Source organism: Vulpes vulpes, chromosome 9, assembly GCF_048418805.1.
Source record: "Vulpes vulpes isolate BD-2025 chromosome 9, VulVul3, whole genome shotgun sequence".
NCBI lineage: Eukaryota > Metazoa > Chordata > Mammalia > Carnivora > Canidae > Vulpes > Vulpes vulpes.
In genome coordinates, this window is record NC_132788.1 from 99,869,106 (window position 1) to 99,885,658 (window position 16,553).

Sequence of the window (16,553 nt, forward strand, 5' to 3'; positions counted from 1 at the left end):
GTACTTTACCCCCCACACAAGTCTCAGGCGACCACTTTTTTGTTGGTTTGACCCATCATAAATCAGAAGTATAATATAGGTTCCATCCTCCTCCTACATTACCATGTTGATTCTTCACAGTAAAGGAAGGACTTGGATTATGATCATTTATAGGTAGAGAGATGATGGCTCCGAGGAAAGAAGCAACTTGCCCAAGTTGGGAGTTAAACACAGATCTGTCAGATTCCAGAGTTGGAGAGACTATGAATCTTTTTTTTTTTTTTTTTTTTAAGATTTTATTTATTTCAGACAGAGCACAAGAGGGGCGGGGCACAGAGGGAGAAGCAGACTCCCAGCTGAGCAAGAAGCCAAATGTGGGGCTTGATCCCAAGAGCCTGGGATCATGACCTGAGCTGAAGGCAGATGCTTAACTAACTGAGCCGCCCAGGTGCCCCTAAAGGGGTGCCCCAATCCTAATCCCCTCCTTAGCAAGTGTCTGGTACCCAGGGGTCACTAAGCAGACAGGGGTTATTCTGATGGTCAATAGCACAGAATGGTGTGGGGAGACTCCCCTTCCTTGGCTATAAAATGGGGACTTAGATTTCTTCAGTTGGAATTCTCTCTTCACTGGCTCTGTGAGGCAACAGAGATATAAAGTGTTTGGTGGTCCCTTAAAAAGTTAAACACAGAGGTACCATATGGCCCAGCCAATCCACTTCTAGGTACAGACCCCAAAGAATTGAAAACAGTTATCAAGTATGTGTACACACATGTTCACAGCAGCACTATTCACAATAGCCAAAACTGGAAACACCTGAAATGTCCATGAAATCACGAATGGATAAACAAAATGCCCCCTACACACACAATGGAATGTTATTCAGCTGTAAAAAGGAATTGGAGCCCTGACACACACTACAACATGGATGAATCTCAGGAGCATCACATTGAATGAAAGAAGCCAATCACCAAAGTCACATAGTGTATGATCCCATTTATAAGCAAGGTCCAGAATAGGTAATTCTTAGAGACAAAAAAAGCAGAGGGGTGGTTGCCAGGGGCTGAAAGGAGGGGAAATGCGAAGTCATTACATAATCAGCATGGAGTTTCCATCCAGGGCGATGAAAATGTTCTGGAACCAGAGAGGGGTGATGGTTGCACAACACTGTAAATATACTAAATGCCACTGTACTATTCTCTTTTTTAAAATTATTAATTTGGGTGCCTGGGTGACTCAGTGTTTAAGCATCTGCCTTTGGCTCAGGTCGTGATCCCAGGGTCCTGGGATGGAGTCCCGCATCGGGCTTCCCACAGGGAGCCTACTTCTCCCTCTACCTGTGTCTCTGCCTCTCTCAGTGTCTCTCATGAATAAATAAATAAAATGCTTTTAAAAATAAAATAAAAATGATTAATTTTACATTACATGTATTTCACTGCAATAATAAATACATAGCAAATAAATCAATGGTGGAAAGTGAGTTGATATGATTTTATACCACTGATTCCTTGGCTCAGGCCATGAGATAGACACATGATTATTGTTTTAGATTGAAGAAATCAAGGCACAGAGAGGGGAGGTGCTCCACCTAGGGAGAGGGAAGACTGAACTGGACATGGGGTCTCCCTGACCTCAAGCAGATTTCCATCCCTCTGCGTGGGAGCCATGCAGGTGACAGACACCCACACGGAGTTTACCACCCTTGGGTACAGGTGTCTCAGCGAGAGGGCAGATGGCAGAAGCCAGGGTATTGGCCGGCTTGACCTGGTTCTTTTCCCCTGGCCTAGGAGGAGCCAGCAAGGGAGGCCCAGGGCTAAGGGGCTGTCCTTTGTTCAGACAGCAAATCTGTCATTGTCACCTCTCTGTGCCCAGTTCTGTGCTGGATGCCTTAGGAAGACTCAGGCCTAGAGCCTGCATTCAAGAAGCCCTCGGTCTGGAAAATATAGAGTTGGACACAGATACTCCCAACCTCTCAGGGTCAGGGCTGAGCCAGAGAAAGAACCCTAGAGCTGGAAAAGCCAAGAGGAGAAAGCCAGAGGAGAAGGAAAGGCCTCCCAAAACCAGGATACTTGGAGATAGGTTTTGAAGTACGTATAGAAGTCCATCAGATCAAATGAAAAAGCTCTACTAGTGGGAAGGCAAAGAGATATAAGCCCTCGGAAGGAGAAATTGGTAATATCTGGCAAAAATATATACACATTTATCCATTTAGGGGAATATATCCCAATGATTCCCTTGCAAAAGTAAGAAAAGGCAAATGAACATGGCTTTTCATAAGAGCATTATTTAAAATATCAAAAGACTGGAAATAGCCCATAAGCCCATCAATAGGAAATGGTTGAATAAACCAAGGCACAGCTACATGATGGAGTCCTTTGCAGCTGTAAAAAGGAATGAGGAATCTCTCTCTATCCTAGCATGAAGAGATCTCCAGGAAACAATATTAAAGTGGAAAAACAGGGAAGTGGGAGATAGAGAGACCATGAAAAATTACAAATGATTACCTAAAGAAGAGGAAAAGAACATGATGAAAAGTACATGAATAGAAGCTAGATGTTTCTCTATATACCTTGTTTTGCAGATTTGACTTTAGAATCATGTAAATATCTTACATAATTCTACGGTAATATTAAATTCAAAAAATAATTCCCTCACTTCACACCCATTAGGATGGCTATTATAAAAAAGAAAATAATGAATGTTGGCAATAATGTAGAGAAATTGGAACCCTTGTGAACCACTGGTGGGAATATAAGATGGTGCAACCACTATGGCAAACAGTGTGGCAATTTCTTAAAAAATTAAACATATAATTACCACACGATCCAGCAATTCCACTTCTGGAATTCTATATACCAAAAGAAAAGAAAACAGCAACTCAACTCAAACAAATATTTGTCCACTCAGGTTCACAGCAGTACTATTCACAATAAGCCCAAAGAGGGGGCAGCCTGGGTGGCTCAGCGGTTTAGCGCCGCCTTCAGCCCAGGGCGTGAGTGATCCTGGAGATCCCGGATCAAGTCCCACGTCGGGCTCCCTGCATGGAGCCTGCTTCTCCCTCTGCCTGTATCTGCCTCTCTCTCTCTCTCTCTCTCTCTCTCTGTGTGTGTGTGTGTGTGTGTGTCTCCCATGAATAAATAAATAAAATCTTTAAAAAAAAAAAAAAGCCCAAAGAGGAAACAACCCAAATGTCCATCAACAAATGAATGGATAAACAAAATGCGGTCTATCTATATGATGGAATTTTGTTCAGCCTGAAAAGGAAAAAAACAGGGACGCCTGAGTGGCTCAGTTGGTAAAGCATACAACTCTTGATTTTGGCTCAGGTCATGATCTTGGGGTTGTAAGATGGAGCCCCAAGTCAGGCTCCAGGCTAGGCACGGAACATGCATGGGATTCTCTCTCTCCCTCTCCCTCTCTCTTGGTCTCTCTCAAAAAAAAAAAAAGGAAAACATCTGACCCAGGGTACAACATGGATGAAACTTAAAGATATTATGCTAAGTGGGGACGGAGTTTCTGTGTGGGAAGATGAGAAAGTTCTGGGGATAAATATGGTGGTAGTTGTATAACAATGTAAATGTACTTAATTCTTCTGAACTGTACACATAAAATGGTTCAAATAATAAGGTTTATATTATGTATATTTCACAATTTAAAAAAGTAATGGGACATTACCTTATTTGAAAGGCCCAGCTACTCTAAGTTGAATTTGTTATAATACAATATTTCAGAGATATTTTTAAACAGAAGGGTGGAATCATGAGATGAATTTTTCAACAATCGTAACAAATTAATAATAATAATTACAATATTAATCCTATCGTTTTAGATATTTTCTAGTTATGTAATGTTTCTTGTTACACAGTAATGTATAATCTTATCATGAGGTGTGTTTTTTTTTGTTGGTGCTGTTGTAAGTTAAAACTTCCTGCTCTTAAAAAAAATTCCTTAAAAATCAAAAAGTTCAGGTGAATGGTACAAATGTGCATAAAGAAACTACTTCAAGTGACCTAATAAATAGCACAGTAATTTGATAGCACACCCACAGTGGGATATGCCCAAAGGATGAAAAGAACCAGAGAGAGAAAGGCTTAAACCAGTTTCCAATAATCATATTGTTTCAGGCACCGTTGGCATGTTATTGTAAGATTGATGTCCGTGATTGTGGAATGAAGCAAATTGGGAATTTGGATTTCCAGTGTGAGGAAAAAGAAAATATAGGTATAAGGTCGATCAGTTTAAGTAAGAACCATGTAATTCTGAATAAGAATTGGAAGTATCAGCATAAATTCATGACGTATTTTTTTTTTTAGATTTTATTTATTTATTCATGAGAGACACAGAGAGAGAGAGAGAGAGAGAGAGAGAGAGAGGTAGGGACATAGGCAGAGGGAGAAGCAGGCTCCATGCAGGGAGCCTGATGCAGGACTCGATCCCAGGACTCCAGGATCACACCCTGGACCAAAGGCAGATTCAACCACTGAGCCACCCAGGGATCCCCAATGTATTTTATTTTTAAAATGATAGGGGGATGCACCTGGATGACTCAGTCAGTTAAGCACCAGACTCTTGATTTTGGCTCAGGTCATGATCTCAGGGATCATGAGATGAGCCCCACATCTGGCTCCATGCAGGGGCATGGGACGTGGAGCCTGCTTGGGATTCTCCCTCTCCCTTTCTCCCTCTCTGCCCCTCCCCCCACTCACACCCACATTCTAACTCTCTCAAAAAATTTTTAAATACATAATCAAAAAGAAAAAATGGTATGGGATTTCCTATTTCTGTCCAATGAAAAGTCCTAGAACCAACAACTAACCCAGCAGCCATGAGCACCTTTATCACCTTGATTGCTATCTCTAAGTACCACTTTCCAATCAAAGAAAGAAGGGCTCCCTGGGGAAATGGTTGATTTCCCAGGCTTGTGGCAGGAAATATACAAGATTATCTTGTTACATCATAAAGCAAGAAACAGTCTTGTCAAAAGAACTCAGGAGTCAAAGTGAAGAGGCTCCCACTGGCCAAAGAAGACATAGTAGTTTGAATATTATAACTTTTTTAAACAGCAATGTATTGACACATTTCAATAGTTTAAATCCATGATTTGTAAAAATATGGGGGGAGAGGGAAATCTCATTATTTACCCTTGGAGGATTTTAAGGAGCCCAGTAACGACTCGGAAAACCAGGGAAGGAAAGATAACAAGCCTTGATCTTGTCTTTCCATGTGAATTGTATCACTGGGAAACCAAATGGTAGATGAGAGGTTGTTTCTCTCTCTAGACGTATTCCAGCTAATAAATAAAGAAGGAATAAATCATCCCAATACCACTCTGTTGTAGCTGCTAGCAGATTAGTAGGGCTAGGCAATGATCACCAATGGCAGAGAACATCACAGAAGAGAGGCAGTCGGTGGCAGTTATGTAAAAAATAACTGTCAATTGGATGATGGATACATATGGAGATTCACTATATAATTCTCTCTACTTTTGAATATATTTCTTTTGTTTAGAAAATAGTGGGCAGCCCCGATGGCCCAGAGGCTTAGCGCCACCTTCAGCCCAGGACCTGATCCTGGAGACCCGGGATCAAGTCCCACATCGGGCTCCCTGCATGGGGCCTGCTTCTCCCTCTGCTTGTGTCTCTGCCTCTTTCTCTCTGTGTGCCTCTCATGAATAAATAAATAAAATCTTTAAAAAAAGAAAAGAAAGGAAAAGAAAAGAGTGGTTAAAGCCCTTTGCCCTGTGTCATTCTCTCATAGCAGGATGACAACAGCTAGGAGCCGTAGGTGCTCAGTAAATATTCCCCAGGGTGTACCAACATCTAGCCCACTTACTCCACACTCATTCTTGGCCTCTAGCATACCGCCAAGGGCTGAGCTCACGATTTCACTAAAATATCTCATGTCCTCAGTTACAAAACTCCCTCCTCTCCAGTTCTAGGACCAGGTGTTGAGAGATTAAATCTCACCTCTATTCTCCTAGAAAGATGCAACTGAAGTCAACTTCTCCCTGCCAGCCCCTGGCTGGAGGCTGTGGGGTCATTGACTCACACTACAACTTTGCTTTTTCCTTTACCAAATTGGGTTCTACCAATTCTGGGGCTAGTCTACCTGGCTTCAGTGATCTGGCTGTGGTTCCAGACTGGCTGAAGGCCCAGCCCTGAAGCCCAGCTGGCTGCTGTGAGGGCAAGGCCAGCAGGGAAGCCTTGGCTTAGACAAATACTCCAGATACAGAAATAATACATGCCTGTGAATCCAGACTCATACAGGAAACGTGACTCCAGCCATCATAGATTATCCTCTGGGCTGGGACCTCTGCTGGGGAGGCTGGGGCCGGTGGCTGAGTGAGCACAAAAAAATCTACTCATTGCCCGATTTCCCCATGCAAGGATGGTCTATGCAGTTAGGACCACCTCATTTAGCTCCCAAAATAACCCTATGAGGTTGGTACTATTCTCCCATTCTGGAGAGAGACAAATGAGAGCTAGAGATTAAGCCACTCACTCCAGCTAGTAAGCAGCAGTGTGAGGATTTGGACTTGGCTTAAATGGCTCAGCTCAACTTTTTATTGAAAGTCCACATATATTTGAAGGAAATGAAATCACTATCCCAAAGAGATATCTGCACCCTCATATTCTCTGCAGCATGATTCACCATCATTAAGAAGTGGAAACAACCTAAGAGTCTCTCAGTAAATGAATAGACTTTTTAAAAGGTGGTATACATATGTAATGGAGTATTATTCAGCCATAGAAAAAAAGAAGGAAATCCTGCAACAGCATGAATGGAAGTTAAGGGCATTATCCTAAGGGAAATAAGCCAGACAAAGACAAAGACTGTGTGATCTTACTTATGTGTGGAAACTAAAAAAACAAATAAAATGAACTCATAGAAGCAGAGTAGTAGTTGCCAGGGGTTGAGGATGGGGAAACGGGGAGATGCTGGTCAGAGGGTACAAACTTCTAGTTACAAGATATATAAGGTCTGAGGATCCAATGTCCAGCAATGTCACTCTAGTTAACAGTACTGTATCGTAACACTTGAAAGTTGCTAAGGGAGTAGGTCTTAAAAGTTCTCACCACAACAAAAAAAAAGAAAGAAAAAGAAAAGAAAGAAAGAAAAGATAACTATGTGAGGTGATGGGATGTGTTAACTAACCTTATTGTGGTAAACATTTTGCAACATACACATATCAAATCATCATGTTGCACTACTTACACTTACACAATGTTACATGTCATTTATATCTCAATAAAGCTGGGGGAGGGGAAGCCATGTATTAAATACTTCGGTTTTGCAGGTCAGATGGTCTCTGCTGCTGAGATTCAACTCTGCCATTGCAGCATGAGGACAGTCATAGACAATACGTAAGTGAATGGGGGAGGATGTGCTCTAGTAATTTACTTACATAAATTTCTTTGTTTATTTACACAAATTGTGGCACATCCCTACAATGGAATATTATTCAGCCAGAAAAAAAGAATGATCCATGATAAGAAGTACCAATTCATGCCACAACACAGATGAGCCTCATAAATGTTATCCTGAGTGAAAAAGCAGCCAGACACCAAAAGTCACATAGTATCTGAGTCCATGTATGTGAAACGTCCAAAACTGGCAAACACATAGAGATAGAGAGCAGGTCAGTGGTTCCCAGAAGCTGGGAGACAAGTGATGGTGACTGCTAATGGGTACAGGGTTTTATTTCTGGGTGATGGAAATGTTCTGGAACCAGACAGAGGTGATGGTTGCACATTATGAAGGTACTACATGCTATAAAATTATACACTTTTGGGTTTTTTAAAGATTTTATTTATTTATTCATGAGAGACACAGAGAGAGAGGCAGAGACATAGGCAGAGGGAGAAGCAGGCTCCCCTCAGGGAGCCTGATGCGGGACTCGACGATCCCAGGGCCCCAGGATCACAACCTGAGCCGAAGGCAGATGCTCAACCACTGAACCACCCAGGTGCCCCAAATTATACACTTTTAAATGGTTCAGTTTATATTGAGTGGATTTCACCTTGAAAAAACCCCAAAAGCAAAAAAAGACATTGTATACATAACAGGCTGTCGTCTGCAGACTCCTGTTCTACATCTCTTAACAAAACCCAGAGCTGAAGAAAAAAAAAAAAAAAAACGCAGGAATATAAAATCTTAGCTTAAAGCCCTGCATACCGCAGTTTTTATTATTAAAGATTATTATTATTATCAGGGTCTTCGTGACTATTCTTCTGCTACCAAAGTGAACATGGTTAACTCTGAAGTTGGCCCCAAGCCCAGTCTTGCCCAACTTCCTCTTCCTCTGGCCATGATCCCACCTTCACTTCAGATCCAGGGCCCAGGGCTGGATCAAGGCTACCTCCATTAGAGCTGTCCCCAGGCCCCAGACAATGACTATTCTCTTGAGACTAGTGGTCTCTCTGCAGCCTGGAGGGGCTTTGACCTGACAGGTGGTCCTCAGGAGTTATAAGGGAAGTAGGGGCAGGGAGTGGTGATTCGTCACGGGAATCCCAGCCTTTCTTGTAAGTCCCAGGCCCAGCCCAGCCCAGGCCCTTTGGAGTGTGGGTGCCTGCATGTGTGTGTGTACGTGTTCGTTCGAATCCAATCCCAAACTGACCCCACATCCTCAATCAGGACTTTTTATGCACTCAGCAATACTTCCCTGCTACCCACCTGGGCCCTGGCCTGTGCCAGGTACTTCTGGGCACTGTAAGAGGACTCTGCATGTCCTAGTATGGGGGAGATGGAACCTGACAGAGAAACTCCTAGCCCTGTATGAATGGGCCCAAGTCAAAGGGAGGTACCTTGGGCCAGAGAGCCAGGATGGGAAAAGGGGGGAACCAGGGGTAATCAGGGAGGCTTCCTGGAGGAAGGGTCCTACCCCAGGACACAAATCCCAGACAGGCTCTGAGGGAAATGCTGGCCAGCCATGACATGCCTCTAGCTTGGACTCTACCTAGCCTCTGCCACCAATTCCAAGCTTCAAAAGGGAATCAAGGCCGGCTGGCTGGCTGGCTGGCCGGCTGGCCCAGGAATTCTTGGGTGTGAAGTCACTCCACAGCAAGTCTGCAAACAGGTCCCCAGTGTGAATTACTCTGACCTTGACCCAGACACAGAATAGTGGAGTACTCCCCAGTTTTCAGCTATGTGACCTTGAGCAAGTTACTTAACCCCTCTGAGCTTACCTTCCTGCTGGGTAAAATGAGCATAAATGGATGGTGACATAAAGCCAGAAGGGTCCCCTGAGGCTACAATCGGTGAGAGACACAGAGAGACAAACCCAGCATCCATATGCCAAGGCAAAGTCATTGCTAGGTGGACACTAGGTGGGGATCTCCTTAGCCACCCCATTTTGGGAGCACTAGCGGTAAAGCAAAGGAGACAAAGACAGGATCACAATTCCTGATTTTAACTTTCACCTCTGACACTAGTATGCCTCAGCACAGGGCTGTTCTTGATCCTGTCTTTCTCTAAAAAGTTGGTATTTTGTTTAACATGGACTTTTTTTTTTTGCATCCACTTTGGTCTTTTAAAATATCACATTAAAATATGACTTGATGGGGGATCCCTGGGTGGCTCAGCGGTTTAGCACCTGCCTTTAGGACCTGCTCAGGACATGGTCCTGGAGACCCGGGATCGAGTCCCATGTAGGGCTCCCTGCATGGAGCCTGCTTCTCCCTCTGCCTGTGTCTCTGCCTCTCTCTCTCTCTGTGTGACTATCATAAGTAAATAAAAATTTTTAAAAAATTAAAAAAATATATGACTTTAAAATATATATATATATGACTTGATGACAGATGTTCAGCAACACCTTCAATTTTACACCCTAGGTGAATGCCTTCCTCTCCTCACTCAGCCCTCCCACCAGGTAGACACGCAGTCCAAATCCTCCATGTGGTTTTACCAGGCAGAGCCACCTTCTCTCCCTGCCCCCCCTTCCCCGCCCCTTTCCCCAAATCCTTGGAAACTGGGACACAGAGATTTCCTTGGAATCCCCTGGGGAGTGGCCTCCATCCCCTCCCTCCCAGGGCACCTTACTTCCTGAGCCCCCACTGTGTGATGCTGGGTCCCCAGAGAGAGGATACTCTATATCTGCAGAAGCCCCCCCACTTCCCCCTGGGGAATCCCAGGTCTGGCTCAGCCTGGGCATTCCCAGGCCCGCCCAGGGTCCGCCCCATGCTGAGTCCTCAGCCTGGTGGGCCTCCTGGAAACTCCCCAGGCTGGTTTCGGGGTGGGAGGCCCACAATGAAGCAATTCACACCGCAGCCCCAACCACTTGGAGCCCATCCCACCTGACACTGGGATAAAGGGGAGGCAGCTTCATCAGTACAGGACTCAGCCACCCACACTGCACCAGAAAAGAGGAGGACCCCTCACTGTCAACCCAGGTGAGCCCAGAAGCCAGCTTCTGGGACAAAGCCAGGGTCCTGAATGCTCCAACCCCATCCCTGCTCCCCCGCTACCTTTGGATGCTTGGGCCCAGGACCTGGAACTGGGTAAGAGGTGATAGCTCCTGATCCCAGGGGCTCAGAGCAGGCTTCATCAAAAACAATCCCCAGCCCTTGCACCCACCCTTTGCCTGAGACTGAGGTGCTGGCAGCAAAGAAGGCAAGAGGCAGTCCCAACACAAGGTCTTTCCTTCTCCTCCACCAGCACAGCCGGTCTTACCAGTTGGGCAGGCAGGTGAGAGTCCCCTCTGGTGGCCAGCTGCAGCTCCAGAATAATAATCACAGGAAGTAAGTAGGGCTTGCTGGACTGGCCTCAGTCTACCTCTCTTGGGAATGGGCAGAGTTGTTGGAGTGTAAACTACTTGGGCTCCAGGCTCCTCCTGGGATGGGCCTGGCTTGCTGACCCTTGACCTCAGCCTGGGAGGGACAGGATAGGATGGGAGAGCCCCTGAAATCCAGATGACCTTGACCCATGGCACTCTGTTTCCATGCTTCCACTACCTCCCGCCCACAGCTCCGCAAGGGGCAGCCATGTCATTCACCCCTGGACTTTGACAGTAGCCAAAGGCACTGCTCAGTTCTCCATGCCTATCCTCTTCCAGTTCTGCCAAGGTCTCAGCTAAGGTCAACTGGAAATGCCCCTCAGAAGCTGGAACCCCCCAATGGTGGCCCAGGGTGTCCTCTGGATCCTGCTCGGATTGCTGCTGCGGCTGGAGCCAGGGACAGGTGGGTCAGAAGGCAGAGATCTGGGGCCAGGACTCAGTGCTGCAAAAGTGGACTGCTGCCCCCTCTGTGTCCAGCCCTGTACAGGGTGACGCTGGATACTTCAGGAGGCCCCAGTCCCAAAGAACCTCCAGTCTCCAGATGCTCCCCGTGAGGTCAGGACAGGAGCTAGGGGAAGGGCTTGGGGCCAGAAGAGCAAAAATCAGGAAAGTTTCCTGGAGGAGACAACATAGATTTATGTTGAAGGATAAAAACTCTACTTGATGGAGAAACAGGAAAGGGCATTTTAGGCAAAGAAATGAACAAAGTTATAGAGGAATCATAGTGTGGACTGTCTGGAGAAGAACCTAGATTCTGGACAGTGTAAGGATTAAAACTTCCCGGGTTCAAATCCTGCCTCTGCCACTTCCTAGTTGTGTAACCCTATGCAGATGATTCAACTTCTCTGTGTTCACAGGGTCATTGTGAGGATTAAAGAGGTTAAATTTTATAAGTCACCTAGAATGATGCCTGACACATAGTAAATGTTTAATAATTATCAGCTATCATTCAACATCCCACTCAGCTCTGAGCCCAGCATTCCTAGGTTCCAGGTTCAGCCACTGACATTTCCCTCACTGGGCACAAGCCCACTCTCTCCCCCGGCCATCCCTAGAGACACCTTTCCCTCTAAAATCCCCCAAACTCCAATCCATCACGAAGAACTGTCCATTTCCCCCTCAAAACACCTGGGAACTCTGCCCATTTTTGTCTATCACACTGCTTCCACCCTGGCTTCGGCCACCTTCATTGCTTACACCCACACTGTGTCCCCTTCCCTACTCTAGCCTCCTCCAAGTCTGCACTCCACAGGGTGGCCAAAGGGGCAATCTTAGAATATTAGCCAGGCCATGTCTCTCTCCTGCTCATGAACCTGCCATGGCTCCCCAGTGCTCACTGATCGTCTAAGCTCCTTAACCTGTTATCTGTGCCTCAGTCTCCTCATCTACACAAGGACAGTGGTGGTGGTCATAGGGTTGTCTGATGAAGAGTTGGGGGCACTGAGAAAATGTGGAAGCAGCAGGGAGAGGAACAAGGGGGTGCTGGGCCACTGGACTAATGTTGTTCCTCCTCCTGCAGCAACCCTACCCCTGCTCATGGACTCTGTCATCCAGGCCCTGGCTGAGCTGGAGCAGAAGGTACCAGCCACCAAGGCGAGCCACGTGGCTTCTGCGTGGCTGCTGTTAGTCCAGGACTCTGGCCCCCGTGATCTCCTCCATCACTTCCTGCTGGAGCGGCAAAATCTCAAAGCCACCAATCTGGATCCCTACCAACTGAGCCCAGAGCTTAGAGGCCTCACCAAGGACATGGCCCACCATGGTATTCGGGACAGGCAGGAATACGGAGTGGTGCTGGCACCCGATGGCTCAACAGTGGCTGTGGAGCCTCTTCTGGCAGGACTGGAGGCAGGGCTACAGGGTCGCAGGGTTGTAAACTTGCCCTTGGACAGCACAGCCACCCCTCTGGATGCTGGAACCACCTTTCCTGATGTAAGAGCCACATCCTTAGAACCCAGGGATGCCCCCCCAGATGTCACCTCTGCAGATGTTGGAGCCACATCTCCAAATATTAGAGCCACCGATCTCGATGTCAAACCCACCTCTACAGGTATTAGACCTGGCTCTCCAGATGTCCCAGTCACCTCTCCAGATGTCCACACTTCCTTGCCAGGTGCCAAAGCCAGGTCCCCAACCACTGTGGACAGCCTCCTGGTGGTCACCCTGGCCAGAGACTTGGGTCTGGCCTTCCTCCAGGGCCCTCAGACCTGGAGCCATGCAGGCCTGGGGACTGAGGGTTGCTGGGATCAGCTATCTGCCCCCCAGACCTTCACACTCTTACACTCTGGGGCATCGCCAGTCACCATGGCCTTCCTCAATGGGGCGCTGGATGGAGTCCTCCTTGGAGATTATCTCAGCCGAACCCCTGAGCCTAGGCCACCTCTCAGCCACCTGCTGAGCGAATACTATGGAGCCGGGGTGGCTGGAGATCCAGGATTTCGCAGCAACTTCCGACGGCAGAACACAGCTGCTCTAACTTCAACCCCCACCTTGACCCAGCAGGTATGGGGGGCCCTCATCCTGCTACAGAGGCTGGAGCCAACACACCCTCAGCTGAGGGGCATGAGCCAAGAACAGCTGGCAGAGGTGGCCACCAATGCTACCAAGGAATTCACTGAGGCCTTCCTGGGTGAGAAGGGTCCCCACACCCTATGACCCTCACCCCCCAACACAGATACAGACACTCATAGCTTCATTGGGTCAGGGGGATCCAGGACCGATTCCAGAGGGAGAAATAGCAGTTCAGGCTGGGGAGCCAGGGCAGCTGCACAGGTAAGGAAAGGCTAGATTTGAGTCTTAAAGGATGAATAAAAGTTCATCCTCCCCCCCCCCCAAAAAAAAGGCTGGGGGAGGTAGAGGGCATTTGAGGAGGTGGGCTCAGCACATACAAAGGCACAGAGGTTCAAGTGGAAGTTCAGCCAGTTACTCCTGTGCATCTTTAGGGAAGTTGCTTCACTTCTCCGAAACTCACCTTCTTTAGTGAAGCCTGGGAAGATCATTGGTTCCTCTTGGATGTGCTGGGTGGCTTAAAGACGAAGCAAGTAAAGCAAGTAGCACACATCAGAGTATGATAAATGGGGGCTGAAATTCCTCTTTTCTCACTGTGGCTGTCCCTCCCCTAGAACTCAGAGCAGAGCCAGCTGCAGAGTGTTGAGCCCTGGATTGCAAAGGGCCTTAAAATAAGAGCTAAGATTCGTGGGGTTCATCCTCAAGGTGATGGGAAGCATAGCAGATATTGCAACAGGACTGAGATGCTGTTAAATTTAGTTTGGATCCCAGTGGCGGGGAGGGGGGGGTGTCTGGTGCGAGATGGACGTGTCCTCAAGTCTGGAGGGATGGTCCATATGTGCGTTCTAACGGGGGTGCAGGCGGCGGGCAGAGAAATGCTGGCTGACCCCAGCCCTGGACTTCCTTCTCTGCAGGGTGCCCCGCCATCCACCCCCGTTGCCGCTGGGGCGCCGCGCCCTATCGGGGCAGCCCGAGGTCGCTGCAGCTGCCACTCGGGTTCCTGTACGTGCATCACACATACATTCCCGCGCCACCCTGCACGGATTTCGCGCACTGCGCCGCCGACATGCGCTCTATGCAGCACTTCCACCAGGATACCCGGGGTTGGGACGACATTGGCTACAGGTAAGCTGCGCCGGTGGGCTCGGGAACCTCTTAGGAGAGAGACGGGGTGGGCGGGGCGTGACCAGGGGGCGGGGCTTGGACTGGAGCCAAGGGAGCGGGCCGGAGGAGGAGTTTGGGGAGAGCCGAGAAAGGTGAAAGGGTGCGTGGTCTTGGCCCGGTCCTGGCTCTCGCGGTGGGATTCTTGGGTCTAGGGTAGGAGCTATAGGAAAGGACGCAGGACCTGTGGTTAAGACCTGGGTCTGGGGAATCCCTGGGTGGCGCAGCGGTTTGGCGCCTGCCTTTGGCCCAGGGCGCGATCCTGGAGACCCGGGATCGAATCCCACATCGGGCTCCCGGTGCATGGAGCCTGCTTCTCCCTCTGCCTGTGTCTCTGCCTCTCTCTCTCTCTCTCTCTCTCTGTGTGACTATTATAAATAAATAAAAATTAAAAAAAAAAAAAGACCTGGGTCTGGGACGGAGCAGTGATGAAATAGGACCTAAGGCTGAAAGGGTCTCTGAACTGGGCAGGAGCTGTACCTGAGACACCGAGGGCACTGGGTAGAAAGGGAGGTGGCCAATGCCGACGGACAGATCCAGAAAAATGGGATGGTTTCTGCAGTGGCACTTGGGGAGTTGGAGGAGGATGGACAGGGCAGAGCCACAGCGACCGAGCGGGACTTGGGTCAGGTGCAGAACTGGGGCGGGGGCCGGAGGAAAGGCGGGGCCGCCGTCGCGCCGCGTGGCGCCTGCTTCCCTCTTCCCCCTACAGTTTCGTGATAGGCTCAGACGGCTACGTGTACGAGGGCCGCGGCTGGCACTGGGTGGGCGCGCACACGCTCGGCCACAACTCTGGCGGCTTCGGCGTGGCCTTCGTGGGCAACTACACTGCGGAGCTGCCTACCGAGGCTGCGCTTCGCACCGTGCAGGACGTGCTCCCTGGCTGCGCAGTGCGCGCTGGCTTCCTGCGGCCCGACTACACGCTGCTCGGCCACCGCCAGCTCGTGCGCACCGACTGCCCCGGGGACGCGCTCTTCAACCTGCTGCGCACCTGGCCGCGCTTCGCAGCGGTGAGTACGAGACGCCGCACTACCTCAGCCTGTGGCGGGTCCCTCCGCACAAGCTGGGAGCGCAGCCCTGACCCCTGTCTGCCTGCAAAACCTCGGCAGGCCCCTGACTCCTTACTGTAACCCCTGTGCCCACACACAGCCTCAGCCAGGTCCCCCTTGCAGTCCATCGATTCAGGCAACCTAGGCCCAGACTTCAGTCGTTCTACTTGCAACAGCCCCTGCCCACTGTCCTGCTCCTGTACAATCTCAGCTCAGCCCTGACCCAGCCAGCTTGTCCTTTATCCACTCCTAACACCCCTGCCCTCCCAACCAAGGCATGGACCCTGGCCCTACATAGCCCTACCTGCCTGCACAACCTCACCCAGAATACCCAACCTTGGCCTCACCCTCACCCCCTACCCAAAGGGCCCCCTGTCCACACAATGCTAACTTAGCCTGTCACCCTCTACAGAAAACCCCTTTGCCTGTGCAAACTCTGTCCAGCATCTAGTGCTGTCCTGCAGTGCTTTGCCCAATCTCAGCCCTGAAGATGCTTGCTCAGCCCCAGCCTCCCTGACCCCCGATGACAGCTCTTATGATGGAGCAGTCTACCTCCAGCCAGCACACCTAGCCCCTGACCTCAATTACCAAAAATTCTCTATATTCACACCTGCACATTCTCATGTTATCTGCACACTGCCACCTTATTTCATTAAGCTGGCCTGCAGCTGGCATTGCACCCACCCCCTAACTTTGGGGTCCCATCCACTTCCTTACCCAGGGTCCCACCATGACAGGGGCAGGCCCCTATTCCACAAGCCTCACACTCCCCTGTCTTTTCTAGAATGTGAATCCAAGAATAGCCAGGAGAGCCTCCTGGAGATCCAAAAGGAAGCCACCTCCAATGATCCTGCCAGCCACAGACCCCCAATAAAGAGACAGTAGAGGGGCACCCCAGTGGCTCAGTCGGTGAAGCATCTGCCTTCAGCTCGGGTCATGATCCCAGGGTCCTGGGATCGAGTCCTGCATCATCCTGCATCAGGTTCCCTGTTCCGCAGGAAGTCCTGCTTCTCCCTCTCCCTCTGCCTGCCGCTCCCCCCTGCTTGTGCACATTGTCAAATAAATGAATAAAATATTTTTAAAAGAGAAA

The 16,553-nt window shown here is 48.9% G+C and overlaps 1 protein-coding gene across 2 annotated transcripts; it reads left to right on the forward strand.

Moving 5' to 3' along the window:
* Window positions 1-10,963: 10,963 nt before the first annotated feature.
* On the forward strand, window positions 10,964-16,553 carry PGLYRP2 (peptidoglycan recognition protein 2). 2 transcript variants are annotated; one of them, XM_025989868.2, is made up of 5 exons: window positions 10,964-11,151; window positions 12,268-13,374; window positions 14,168-14,378; window positions 15,127-15,424; window positions 16,248-16,553. In XM_025989868.2, exons 1-5 carry the CDS (start codon window positions 11,061-11,063, stop codon window positions 16,335-16,337), a joined length of 1,797 nt encoding a protein of 598 aa, XP_025845653.1. In that variant the 5' UTR covers window positions 10,964-11,060; the 3' UTR covers window positions 16,338-16,553. The 2 variants fall into 2 exon arrangements, with proteins under 2 accessions (XP_025845653.1, XP_072577448.1); XM_072721347.1 differs by having other exon boundaries at window positions 15,284-15,424; window positions 16,248-16,388.

Bases quoted from the DNA above. Each gene is read 5' to 3' on its own strand.
- PGLYRP2 (XM_025989868.2), top strand. From the start codon at position 11,061: ATGCCCCTCAGAAGCTGGAACCCCCCAATGGTGGCCCAGGGTGTCCTC. The intron at 14,379-15,126 runs GTAAGCTGCGCC...TTCCCCCTACAG, and splicing joins TGGGACGACATTGGCTACAG to TTTCGTGATAGGCTCAGACG. The intron at 15,425-16,247 runs GTGAGTACGAGA...TGTCTTTTCTAG, and splicing joins CCTGGCCGCGCTTCGCAGCG to AATGTGAATCCAAGAATAGC.